General features: G+C 33.0%; 2 protein-coding genes across 3 annotated transcripts; one reads left to right on the top strand and one right to left on the bottom strand.

Moving 5' to 3' along the window:
* Window positions 1-1,307: 1,307 nt before the first annotated feature.
* LOC100256072 (IQ domain-containing protein IQM1) lies at window positions 1,308-4,865 on the bottom strand. The gene is made up of 9 exons (XM_002279337.5): window positions 4,294-4,865; window positions 3,425-3,972; window positions 3,205-3,319; window positions 3,042-3,107; window positions 2,842-2,930; window positions 2,624-2,711; window positions 2,302-2,532; window positions 2,095-2,196; window positions 1,308-1,983 (listed from the first exon to the last, which is right to left on the bottom strand). Exons 2-9 carry the CDS (start codon window positions 3,913-3,915, stop codon window positions 1,558-1,560), a joined length of 1,608 nt encoding a protein of 535 aa, XP_002279373.1. The 5' UTR covers window positions 3,916-3,972; window positions 4,294-4,865; the 3' UTR covers window positions 1,308-1,557.
* Window positions 4,866-11,302: 6,437 nt separating this feature from the next.
* Window positions 11,303-13,121, top strand: LOC100256150 (uncharacterized). 2 transcript variants are annotated; one of them, XM_002281428.4, is made up of 3 exons: window positions 11,303-11,638; window positions 12,063-12,515; window positions 12,689-13,121. In XM_002281428.4, exons 1-3 carry the CDS (start codon window positions 11,614-11,616, stop codon window positions 13,012-13,014), a joined length of 804 nt encoding a protein of 267 aa, XP_002281464.1. In that variant the 5' UTR covers window positions 11,303-11,613; the 3' UTR covers window positions 13,015-13,121. The 2 variants fall into 2 exon arrangements, with proteins under 2 accessions (XP_002281464.1, XP_019078375.1); XM_019222830.2 differs by having other exon boundaries at window positions 11,354-11,638; window positions 12,686-13,121.
* Window positions 13,122-13,291: the final 170 nt, after the last annotated feature.

Below are 13,291 nucleotides of genomic sequence, written 5' to 3' on the forward strand. Positions count from 1 at the left end.
GGTGTACTTGAAATTGAATAAAAACATGGAAATTATAGGAGGTTTAGGAGCATGATTGCAATCCAACCACTTCGAGCAGTTGAGAAGAAAGAAAGATTTGACTCTTTGTCTTTGTACTGAGACCATTTGGCCTACATGTTTGGGGATTGACAGAGGATTACAGTGGGCAGGGATGAAAATGTCAGCCGTCATCAAGCAAAAAGGAAGTAGAAAAAAAAAAAAAAAACTAAAACTAAAAAGTAAATGGTTATGATATGCAATACTTGTACTTGCACAAGAATCAAAGCAGCACCTATGGACTGGAGATGGGGTCCAAGGCCAAGGGGTTGAAATGAAGGAATCACATTGGGAAAGCCAACCAGTAACAGTGACACCAAATCAAGCTCAGGGCCTCAGGCTCTCCTCTCCCCCCCCTCTTGTGAGGTATCAGTCCAAAGTTCCTCGCATTAACTGCATCTGTATTCTGTCTTCGACCCTCAAAAGAAATAATGAAAAGAACTGCATGTTTTGCAGGGTAATGCTGCTCTGAGACTCTCCATTCATCTCCCTTTCTAGGGGCTAATCGGTAACTGTAACACCATACAAGCCCAGCCCTTCCTCTTCCCCTCCCTTATGAAGCATCAATCCAAACTTCCCCACATTAACTCCATTTGTCTTCTACCCTCTAAAAAAATAATGAAAAGAACTGCATGTTTTGCAGGTCATGCTGCTCTGAGACTCCCCATCCATCTCTCTTTCTGGGTGCTATGCTGGATAGGCAGACTAGCTAGACAGAGAATGGACACTTCCATTCATTCATTTCTCTCTCATGTAATGGAATCTTCATTACTTGATAATAATGATTTGACAGTAAGCATTTCATCAGGTAGGCTTATCTTCAATTTTTTTATAGTCTGCTCTATCTTACTGGGATGGATATAAAAATGATATATTTCTTAAATCATAAACATTTACATACTAACTCTATTTAAAAGGCATTTGCAGAAAAAACAAATGTTCACTGTTTAACTGGAGTCATTTTTGTCAATTTTCTTTTATTTTTTATTTTTGGTTTCTTCCATTCTGTTTCCAAGAGCAGCTTTCATGAGAACAGCCTCAAGCTGCTGCCAAAAGCAAAAGGACATATGATACACTGCTGATGACAATTATCATTTAATTAAAAGATCAAGATGGATTCAGTTTCTTAGCTTTGAGAGGTCTCTTTCTAGGAAAAGAGAGTGGATACTAGCCTTAAAATCGATGGAAACACATGGTTTTTCATGGAAACAGGGTCAGTGCCCAACATGGAAGGATTGTGAGAGAACAAATAAAGAACATCATCTTTCATTAAAAACAAATGCTTTCCATTTTTTATTACAAGAAAGAATCAAATGAACCCAACCCAGAACCAAAAAAAAGGAGTCAAAACTGGGTGAAAAAAAATTATTCACCACAAATAAGCAATCTACAGGGAAAAATAAAATAAAAAATCAATGAATAAAATCAAGTTAGGGGCACCAGAAGTGCCTCCAGTCATGAATGTTTCAAGTTGTGAAGGGCTTCCCTTGTTGAATTGGCTTAGCCAGATGCAGCAATGGGGGTCCTTGGGCTAGGCAGTCCCATGTATGCAAGTCTGGGAGAGAGCCTGATCTTTGGACTTGGCCTTGGAGAAGGGATTGGACCACAATTGCCAAAGGGTCCTGGTGTAACCCTAGGCGATAAATTAACTTGTTCCAGAGCTCTGGATTGTAGCTCAGAGGGGTAATCTCTAACACACCCAATTCGAGGCCCTGTTCCTGTGGTCCATTTGCATGATAATCGTTTGGTAAGCTCAAATACTGGTGCTTCCACATTGGCCTCATCAGCAACCTCAGTCTCTTCCATGGTGGCCCCATCTGTCTCTTCAGAATCCCTAGTTTTAGCAGCATCCACCATTGGTTCTGCCTGTGCCTCCTCACTAGTGACCTTAAATGAAGTGCTATCATCATCATCAATTGCACATTTCTGAAGAGAAAAATGCCCAGCATTAATCAGATAATTTTCCAGTGAAATCAAAGTTTAACTATGCTATTAGATATGAACATGAATGAACATCCACAATGTAAAACATCTTACCTTAACATTGGTAAGATCAACATTGTGCTCCTCAAGGAAGCTAACAAATTCCCTGAAGTTCTCTTCTGTTGGGTGGTAGTGACCACTATAAGGCCATATAGCCTGAAAATATATGAGAAAAACATCGTAAGAAACACATGTAGAGTACAAGTTTCTTATATATGCATATTATTTGGTGTAGGTATGTATGCAGCTATGAATTTATACCTCGATTATGCCATTATGAGCAACTAGTCTTCCAGCTGCTGTGGTGGCGCCACCTGATAGAAAGCTTGAATGCTGGAACTCCCCCTTCTTCTTCTTCCCCACATACAAAGCCCTCAATGTGCTGAGAACAAATATCCATTTACTACCTTCTGTGGTTTCCACAAGCATCCTACTTTGCCTAAACACAAGCTTTCCATTTTCGACAATTACTTCATATGCCTCCCTTTCTTTCTGAAATTTCAATAGTATACAATTTAGTATAAATGATGCCTCCATATGACTGTAAAATGTAAATGACATTAGTCAATGGTTTGAAGCTTACTGGTCCAAGATATTTTATGCATTGGCGCTGTAGAACCGGCCTTGGGCATTTCTCTAGATAAGTTTCTTTGCCATCCCCAACATCCAACCTGCAGTTATATAAATTGAGTGAATTAAGGGTAAACTCAAATCAAATTTGCTCCAGCTTGATTGGTGCGAGAAAATGGTAGGAAGTGAAGGAAAATCGGAAATTAAACAGTTTCTAAAAGGAGAAATTACCAGTAGAAGAAGGGTTGGCTGCTTGAGCTTTTAAACCAGATATCATAGTATAGATGTAAATTGTGTCCATATCGATGGCGTGGATCAATCTGCATAGAATACAAAAATGGTTTGAGAAAGAAAAATGGATAATGTTTTTTCTAGTTCAAACTAGATCAACTACTGATTGAATTGCGTGTAAGAAGGTTAAGAGTACTTACTGCTTCAAGCCAATGTTGTAGGGCCAGTTTTTGAGCCTTCTCATCCTTAGATAAGCCCTTTCCCACCTGCAATGAGAATCCTTACTGTTAGTATCCAATCCTCCATAGAAGGGAAAACCAAAAAAGGAGAGGAAAGACAGATTGATGTGTGTTGAAAAACTACCTTGGCAGCTCTTGTCCTTGCCCTTGCCCACTTTGAAACTGCAGTTTCCGGTTTCTCCTCATTGAAAAATGACACAGAGCTCCGTCTGAGAGCTGCAAAGTCTAATGCCTTCCACCTACACCATTGAAAAGAACAATTGATTCAAACAACCGAAAAAAGAAAGACAAACAAAAGAAAAGGATCGAAATGAAAGATAATTAGAGAAGATTAAAAGACTAACCAGAGCTCCTCAATCACAACAGCACAATCTGCAAGGTTTCTTCGAGTCCTATAACTTTTATAGAACTTCTGAATCTTAATTGCAGCAGCATCAAGGTCACTAACAGGCCTTGGAAAAAAAAATATGGCTGGTGGTTCAGGAAGAGATATTGTGGGAATCAAATTACTTTTCAGTCTGTTTTGCTTTCCATCCAAATTATTTGAACCCAAATTCTGTTTGTCCTCAACTAGACTGGTGAATGAAAGACTTCTTTCAAGCATTGAAAGAGTTCTTTCAAGAATCACTTTTTCTGGTCTGGAGTTCTTCAAGTTTCTTGAATTATCAGTTCTGGTCGTTATTGTTTCTGAATCAGTCTTCTTAAAGCTATCTGATTTCAGTATCGTCATTTCTCCATCTTTTGAGGTGAAATTAATGTTGTCTCTCAAACTGAAAAATCGGTGTTTCACAATTTCTTCCCAAGCAGAATTGAGCAATGAGAGCGATAATCCCATAGATTTGCAACCACCAATTGACTTCAATTTACAGTAAGGGATATTTGAAATTTCCGCCTGCAAATTATGATAAAAAAATTAATCTAAATTTGCATAATAACACATGCAATCAAGAAAAATAGAGAAAAAATCATCTGGGATCCCCAAAAAATGATGAAGTTTCTGGATTTGAATAACCCTTCATCACTTTTAGCTGAAAAATCCCAGTTTGAAACTCTCCTTTATACACACACCCAATTGAAGAAAAAGGGCATAGTACACAAACCCACATCCAAAATCAAAAGGCAGAGTGAAAGACTCGTTTCCCTTCATCAAACACCCAGAAACAAAGCTTAGGGTGGAGGCAGAAAGATACGGAAAAATCAATGTCTCCCTTACCTGAAAACTAGAAGCAGAGCCTTTGCAAAAAGTCCTCTTTTTCTGGGCCTTTGCAAAAAGTTCTCTCTTTCTTTCTCTATCAAAGCGAACACAAGATGTCTCTGATTCTGAGGCCTTCCTCACTTATATACTCCTTACAAGTTACAAGGCAACAAATGCAGTCCACCACTGAAATTCCAATACGTTTCAGGGATGGGACGAAAACGACAGAAACAGCAGTCTTAGGGAAATAACAACCTGAGTGAGATTCTTTTGAATGGGGTTTTAAATTCAACGGTTAAATTGTCCCGATTCAAAAGCCACGAGTTGTTTGATTGATTCAAAGCTTGAATTTTTGAACACCCTTCTACGGAATGGGCAGCTTTTTATAAGCATTATCTTCCTACATCTAACCCCATTTCCTGCCACCAGAGCCCCTGTAAACACAAGCACTGACAAAACAAAGAAAAATAAGGGCGGTCAAAGAAAGTAAGCTTCGTCTGGTTTCCATGAAAAAACCCAATACAACTGTGCTTCGAATCCTTTCACTTCGCGTTTTTACTTTTCTCCTTTCCTAGGTTTCTTCCAAAAATGAGGAGAAAGGGTAAGAAAGACCATATGATGAATCCCTTTTCTCTGCAGTCAACATCTTCCAGTCATACACACGATCCTTGAATATCATTCTGCTCTTTCTCTTATCGCGTCATTGCTGACTGTTACACTTGTACTGCATTAATATACTCTTCTCCACCCAAACCATAGTCACAATTAAAATTTGACTATTGTTTCTCCCCCCCAGAAAAAATACTAGTCAAATCGTTATTTTCCCAGAAAATTCTTTCCAACCTCTAGACATGAGAACTTATGACTTTTAAGTAGACGATATTTAGATGAGTCTTTGGTGCCATACTCAATACCCAGTCAAAATTGTGCAAATTTTGAATATTGGTCTAGTAGCTTTATGGAATTAGGAGTTATTATATCTTAGACCGTATCTATACTCTCTTGGAAATAAGCAAGATTTACCTATTTCCATTATTTTGAAAAAACAAATATTATCTTCCTTTCAAGAAGAAAAATCATCAAATTTCTTGGGTTCTCATTGAACAATCATTGTCTTGAGAGTCCTTGCACTGTTTTCATCCAACAAACCGAGTTGTTTTAACCAATTGAGACACAACCCCATCTCCAAGAACACACCCATTGGAGGGGGAAGATCATGGCCACGGCTTGCATTGCATGTGGGTCAGAATCAACAAAGATTGGTCAAAAATCAAGACCACACAAATGGACGACTTTGATCCCAGGTCATCTCAAATTGTAGATGAGACTCAAAAACCCTTCCAACTGGCATTTAGAACAAAGCACCATGTGGGTCAAAAATCAAAATCAACCCCTTTTTAGGGCAATGAATATAAAAATATCATGAAGTCAATGCATGGCTTGTCTCTTTGCCCCTGCCTCTTATCCCCCCACTTCATAAATTTTGTCATAGGTGGTCTGCCACGTCTCTTTATTGCTTTAATTGGAAAATATTGAATTGAAAATGAGTGAATCCATGGTTGCAGACTTGCAGGTTGGAGAAGAAATGGAGAACATAATCACCAACCCTGGGTGAGGGCATTTTAGGGTTTTAAATTTGTATGATTTCCCCGTTGGACCGTCATTGCTGTTGACCATAGGGTTGGGTGACGTACATGCATTCATTTTTATAGTTTGCATGGTTGCAGTATTATTAAATGGTCATTAAGAATACAACTGTACCCTCTCTTTCTATATATTTATTACGTAACTATTTTTTTATAATTTTTATAATTTATAATATTAAAGCGGTACCATACCTAAGTTTAATGCTCTAGCCACCTTTGCATCCTTCTGTCACATTTTTCACCTTTTGTTTTAATATAAACTTTTGTGACATTCCTCAGTTTGAATATTTCAAAGCTTCCTTTTCCATGTTCTAAATGTTCGTCTAAAAGAAAATGATTTTTTTATATTTAATTTTATTAAAAATATAAGAAAAAAATCAAATATAATTGAGGTTATTTCAAAATTTATGTATAAAATATTCTCAAAAAGGAGAGAAAACTAAAATTGTTAAGAATGTGCTTTCCAATGTAAAGTTTTTTGGCATACTTTGATATGATTATCCATTCAAACTTTAACTTTCAATGTCGTGTTTGTTTATGAATGATATTGGAATGGTTCAAAGAACCTAGATATTTTATTTTATTAAGTTTTGGGGTGGCTTGGATTACGAAAATAGTTAGTGGAGATTAATTTTTGTTAGAAGATTGAGTTTTTACTTACTAATTTTTTAAAAATATAGAAAAAAAATGTAATTTTTATAAATAAGTTTTATTTTCATTAATTTAAAAATATTTTAAAAAACATGTATTTTATCATAAGTCAGATAATTATTTCATAAAATACCTTTTTACTTCATAATATTAAATAAATTTACCAAAAAATTGATCATTTTAATTGGATAAATATATTATAATTTTTTATTATATAATATCTTTAAGATTGTCAAATGATAAATCAAATATTTCTAATTTTATAATTAATAACGATATATATCTTGTATTATATAAATCCACTCATCTTATCATTTTTTTTAATAAAATTAAATAAAAATTTTATTAGTTGACAACAATAATAAAATAAAAAATACAATTAAAACTAAAATAATTGAAAATTAAATACAGTTAAAACCAAAAAGCTTAAAACTTTTTAAAATAAAATATTGACTCTTATCGTATTTTCAACTCTTTCTCAATATCTATATTTTCTACTAGTATGATTAAATAAAGTAAAAATTAATATTTTATTTTTATATTTTTAATTTTTAAAGTTTTTTTTTAGTTTTTATTATACTTTTAATTTTTAAAATTTCTTATTTTAATCAATTATCATGTGCAAAAATTGCCAAGCAGTATTATTAACCTCATGAGAAAAAAGGTCATTTTAGAAAATAATTATATAATTTATAAAAAATATATATATTTTAAAATATTTTTAAATTAATGAAGATGAGATTTATTTATAAAAGTCGATGTTCTTTTTTCTATATTTTTTTCCAATAAATTTCTACATATTATATACACAAAACATATATGGCGGACATTCATATTTGTAAGCAATATAAGAATCTATTTGGGTTAAATACCCACAAAAAAAAAAAAAAAAAAAAAAAAAACCGACTCATTCTTAGTTTTGACTATTTGATTAGTAAAATTTGAACAAATCAATTAGCGTGTAATAGTTTTATACTTTTCCTTCCCTCTTGAGATACTTTAAAACAAATGTCAATTTTTTTCTAGGAAATGTACGAGAAAAGTACAGTGGGATTTTCCTATGAATAATGTACTAGAAAGGAATATGGTTATTTATAAGTGTCTTTTGACTTTCCCACTGTCGACAACAAATATCTCAGTATTTAGATAATTTGAGGAACAATTATTGTACAGATGAGCCCAGTACACTCTGTGGCTGCCCACAATTATTTATGGGCTTGGGCAACCGACCTGGCCCATTATTAAAAAATATATGTTTTTTTTTTAATTACCTGACACCCAATGTTTTAAAAATTATTTAATTAAAAAAATTGGATAAATATGGAGAAGTCAAAGATGAAGAAAAAACAAAGGCCACGGTTGTCAAGTTTCCATGCGCTGCCGCAAAGTAAATTATTTCACATCGTGACTATAATTATCAATAAAAAATTCATATATTAATTAAATCATAACAAATTTTGATGCCTCCTTCTCATATGTCATATCTATATAATTAATAAGAGTATATATATATAATGTCTTTGTTACGTCCCATAAAACCGTGATAATCCCTTTATGTGTAGAGCAGATAATATTTATATGATTTAGAATGAATTATTATAATTTTAGTAATGTCTTATATTATAAAAAAAAATGATTTTTGAAAGAATTATATATTAATAAATTATCTAATAATGGCTTGAAATAATTTTTCACATTTTTTAAAATTTATCTTCACTAAAAAATGCTTTTAGCCTATTCCAAAATCACTCACGTCCTTGAAAACAAAAGCAACTATTTGAAAATAGTTCTTAAAAATAATTTTCATTTATTTTTAAGAATAAAAATTTGTTTAAAAAACTTAAAAATAAAAAGAATTTTCTTAATTAAACTTTTATGAAAATACTACATACCCATATATATAATACAAAAATTTTAAAACGTTGTCCGTCTTTTCAATTGCGGCTCAAGATACTAAACCCAAAAAAGTCAAAAACCTCTCAAATATATTTTGAAAAACATATTTTTTTTATTCTATTTGAAATCGAAGTCTAATGAGGCGGAGGGTTCATAAATCATATGCAATCTAAGTTTGGACTTAAGACTATTTATTACCGACAACTAATATGCTGAGATTAGCTGGGCTAAAAGACAGATGACAAAGGGTTAAATTTTGAGGCGGCTAAGGATGAAACTGAGTCATTTACATGCACACGATGGAGACTCCTTAGTTTTGATGTTCACATGTGTGCTTTTTTTCTGATTCTGCCAACTGAAACGCTATCTTGAATTGATTTTGTCAATGGTCCATGAGACCGCGTTATGATTGTATATTTGAATGAAACCAAGGGTCACATCATCATCCTCTTCATATCTTCGTCGCGTTAGAATTTTGGTGCTCGTTTAAATAGACTAATCTAAATATAATAGGAGCAACTTTGTAAGTTTAATCTCTTTCGTGTTTGAACTTGTAAATTATGTTTGACTCTTGAAAAATTCCACGCCCATTGATTTTTCATTTTGTCTAGTTCTCCCCCGTGTTCCTTTAGGGGTATCGTCAGATCCCCCAGTATTAAGTGGTTGTCTTTTTCCTGAATCGGCTTAGATTTCAAACCCTTCTATTTTGATTAAAAAAAAAAATCAATAAATTATTTTTATATATTATTATAAACTGGTTTTACTTATTTTTCCTCTTCCATATAAAAATTAAATAAATTTTAAAAATATATTTTAAATTATTACCTACGAAGAGATTAGGTTTATCTAGCAATTCTCAATAGACCTTTCTTAGGTGAATGATCAGTTCAAACTGGCCTCCAAAGCAGCTGGACTTGGACCAATCGCCCAAATGACCTTTCTAAGTCTTCAATCAATCATAGAGTCCATTTCAATCAAATTCAAGCCAACCAGCCAATTAAATAAATTTTAGAATAATTTAGTGCTTAGAAACCACAAAGATCAATGGATCAAATATGACATTTGACGAAGCTGGTCCAATATTAAAACATAAAAATAGATTTTGCAAGTTGGCAACCAATTAGAATTAGAAGCCAATAAATTATTGGATACATTTTAAAAGGGCTTTTCATGGTAGCAGAGGGGCCATACATGATACATCCCACCTTCCCATTAAAGGGGCTGCCAATTGATAAGGGATTACAATGAACCTGGATTTGGGATAGGTTAGCCGTCATTACCATCCCATTATTTTAATAATAAATTTAATTATTTTGATATTTAGGAGGGATGGACAAGATGATACACAAATTTGCCGTGTCAAAAATTTCTATGAGAAACAAGGTGATAATGATACCCAAATATTGAAAGCTTACCATCAACTCTATAAAAGCCGCTCAAAAAGTATGAACAAGGTACATGCATATGCATACACTTACTATTTCCTACAAAATAGTTAGAACTACTCTTATCTAACTTAAGCTTCAGAGGGGCATGTTCGGACCATTCGGACATCCTTTTGTGTAAGAAAGAAGTTCGTTTGATTCTAGTGTAATTGGACGATCTCTTCAAGAAGCATGAAGAAGGGAAGAAGTTCATTTGACTTCAGTAAAGTTAGACGAACCTGACTCAGTTGGCTTGACACCAATATTTAGCTTTTAAAAAATTTATGAAAAAATGCGAGAGAAAAAAGTTAAAGAAAAAAATTAGAAGGAAAATTAAAATTTGGTTTAAACTCAATAAATTATTTTTATTTATTTTTTCAAACTCATTTCACTTATTATCATTTATTATATAAAAATTAAATAATTTAAAATATATAAAATGTTAGATGAATTTTAATTATATTTTATTTTCTTTTGTATTTTTTATGGTAAAATCAAATATAAGAAAAAAAAAATTTAATATTTTTTTTTTCCTTAATAATTTTTAGAATTGAATATAGCCTAAATAATTTTAAAATATATAAATATTTTTACCCATTTTTATTATATTTATTTATTTTATTGTGGAACCAAATATGAAAATTTTATTTTCCTTCACAGTTTTTTCTCTTTAATATTGTCCAATAACCAAATATACTCTATCCATGTTTGGTTTTTGAAAATTTTGAAGAAAGATACGAGAGAAAGAAAATAAAGAGGAAAAATATAAGAAAATAAAAAAATAGATTAAAAAATAATAAATTATTTTTATATCTTTCTTTAAATTCATTTAACTAATTTTTCTTCATATTAAATAATTTTAAATTATATAAATTTATAACTAATTTTAATTATATTTTATTTTCTTTCATAGTAAAACTAAACATAAAAAAACTATTTTCCTTAAATTTTTTTCCTTTCCTCAATGGTTTGCGGAAAAAACATTACTAAGTAAATTCACTTCAATTATTTTCGTAGACTTTCTCCTCGGCATGTTATCCAAAGCACTCAAAATCGGAATAAGAAACATTTTACTCAAAATAAATGTCACAAATAAAGAGAAAATGTGAAAAAAAAGAAGAAGAGAAAAAAGTAAAACTAAAGGTTTTTTTAAAATTATTTTATTTAATTTCCTATTTTATAAAAATTAAATAATTTAAAATGATGTAAATCTGTGACTAATTTTGATTATATTTGATCTTCTTTTAGGTTTTTTATTATGAAATCAAATATGATAAAATTATTTTTCTTAACATTATTTTTTTATTTTCTCGTCAAATTTTTAGAACCAATCATAATCTTAATCTTGTGTATAATTTTCTATAAAAATGTTTTATAATATATAATTGATATTTTACTATTGAAAATAATAATAAAACAACCAATAAAATTTGTCGAAGATTGAGATGGATTTAGGATACGTATCGATTGAGATATGTAAGAAGTTTCCAATACAGTTTATGAGAAAAAGGACATGATGGAGTGGATTCGGTTGGAAGAAGGCAAAAGAGTTGTAAACACCGAAAACTGAAGATGAAAGTGGACTAGAAAGACAGAGAATCCAAAGCCGTCCCCCACATTTCCAACGTTTCCAAATTCGAAAAGTGTTTTGTCTGCACCTAACTCCAATCCCAGTCTCGATCCACTCATCATTTCAAAATCTCAAGCACACCGATTCTTCAATGGATGACCACCCACCACCGCCAGGTATGATTTTTCTCATTTCCCTTTTCCCCTTTTTTTTTACTTTCCCCATGTTCTGCAATTTCCAAGAAGGCACAGGAGAATCGCAAGTAGATCAACATTTTGATATCTTATGCTAGGTTTGATTGTGCAGAAAACCCAGGATTAGAAATGGGGGAAATGGGGTTTTAAGGGTTTGTATTGGATTAGATATCTTTTTTAGGATTCCAAATTTGCTATTCTTTTTTCTGACTTTTTCTCTGCAGCCAAACAGAGGGTATTTGTTTCATGGACTGATTTCATTGTCTAGGGTTTATGACATTTGTGTCTGGTTTTGGAAATTAGAATAAATTTCCCAATATCCCTTGATAATTGGACTGAAGTATGTAAGGCAAAATTGTGGATTTTGTCTGTGTGTTTGTGAAATGTGAATATGATATGGTGGCAGATAAATATGTAAAAAACCCCAATTCAATGGAGAGGACTAAGGAAGAGATTGAAGCAGTGTTGCATACTGAGAAATCATCTCACCATCATAAGGAGACTCATGGAATGAGGGATGACATTGATGAGAAAACCCCATTGAATGAGGTTAAAGCCCCAAATGTGTTTGAGAGAGCCAAGGAGGAGATTGAGGCTCTTGTTCAGACAATTCATTCGAAAAAGGAGCCCGAACTTCATGTAACAACTTCAAATAATGAAATGCTGCCTACTGAGAAATCACCCCATCATTTCAAGGAAACTCATGGAATGCGGGAGGACATTGATGAGAACACCCCCATGAATGATGTCAAAGCTCCAAATGTGTTTGAACGGGCGAAGGAGGAGATTGAGGCTCTTGTTCAGACAATTCACCCAAAGAAAGAATCTGAAATTCATGTCCCAGCTTCGACTGGGGAAGGTGTGTTCTTGCACTCCACACAGTCTTAAAAGAACTGCAGTCCTTTTTCAAATTGTTGTTGATGGTTTTTCATAATTCAAATGAATTTTCTCGAATACTAAGAAAAGCCCCTTTGGGCAAATTGAGTTCTTTGTCTGATGATTCAAATCTGGCATTGTGGTTTATGTTAGCAGAGAATGATGTAAAGGCACCCGATTTAATTGAAAGAGCCAAGGAAGAGATTGAAGCAATAATGCACACCAAGAAGTCACCACCCCATCATCATGAAGAAACACATGGAATGAGTGATGATATTGATGAGAACACCCCAATCGATGAAGTTAAAGGTCCGAGTGTGTTCCAACGAGCAAAGGAAGAACTCGAGGCCCTTGCTCAAACCATTCATCCTAAGAAAGAACCCAGCGATCTTGTTTCCTCACCAAAGGAAGGTGGATTCAGGTTCTCCATTCGGAAAGGGCTGGAAAAAGTTCGGTCTCCTTGGGCGAGCAAGAAAAATTAACTGTTTCTTATATGTATTTTTGCAATCTTGATGGATTGTTTTGATCTATAACAATGTCACAATCATCCTGTAATGAAACATGATTGAATGCTATTTTTACTGCTAAATCACATGTGTTGGAAGATGTGGATGCATTTCCGTTTTTCCCTTTGCCTTCTGTTGGATTTGTTTGGATGGTGGATATGTTTCGGTTTGAATTCAACATTGAAAGGTGTTTGGTTGGTCTGATTCATGAATATGTAGTATTGAACTGCTGGTTCTGTCTCAGTTGAGGGCT

This window comes from Vitis vinifera, chromosome 11, assembly GCF_030704535.1.
Source record: "Vitis vinifera cultivar Pinot Noir 40024 chromosome 11, ASM3070453v1".
Classification (NCBI taxonomy): Eukaryota; Viridiplantae; Streptophyta; class Magnoliopsida; order Vitales; family Vitaceae; genus Vitis; species Vitis vinifera.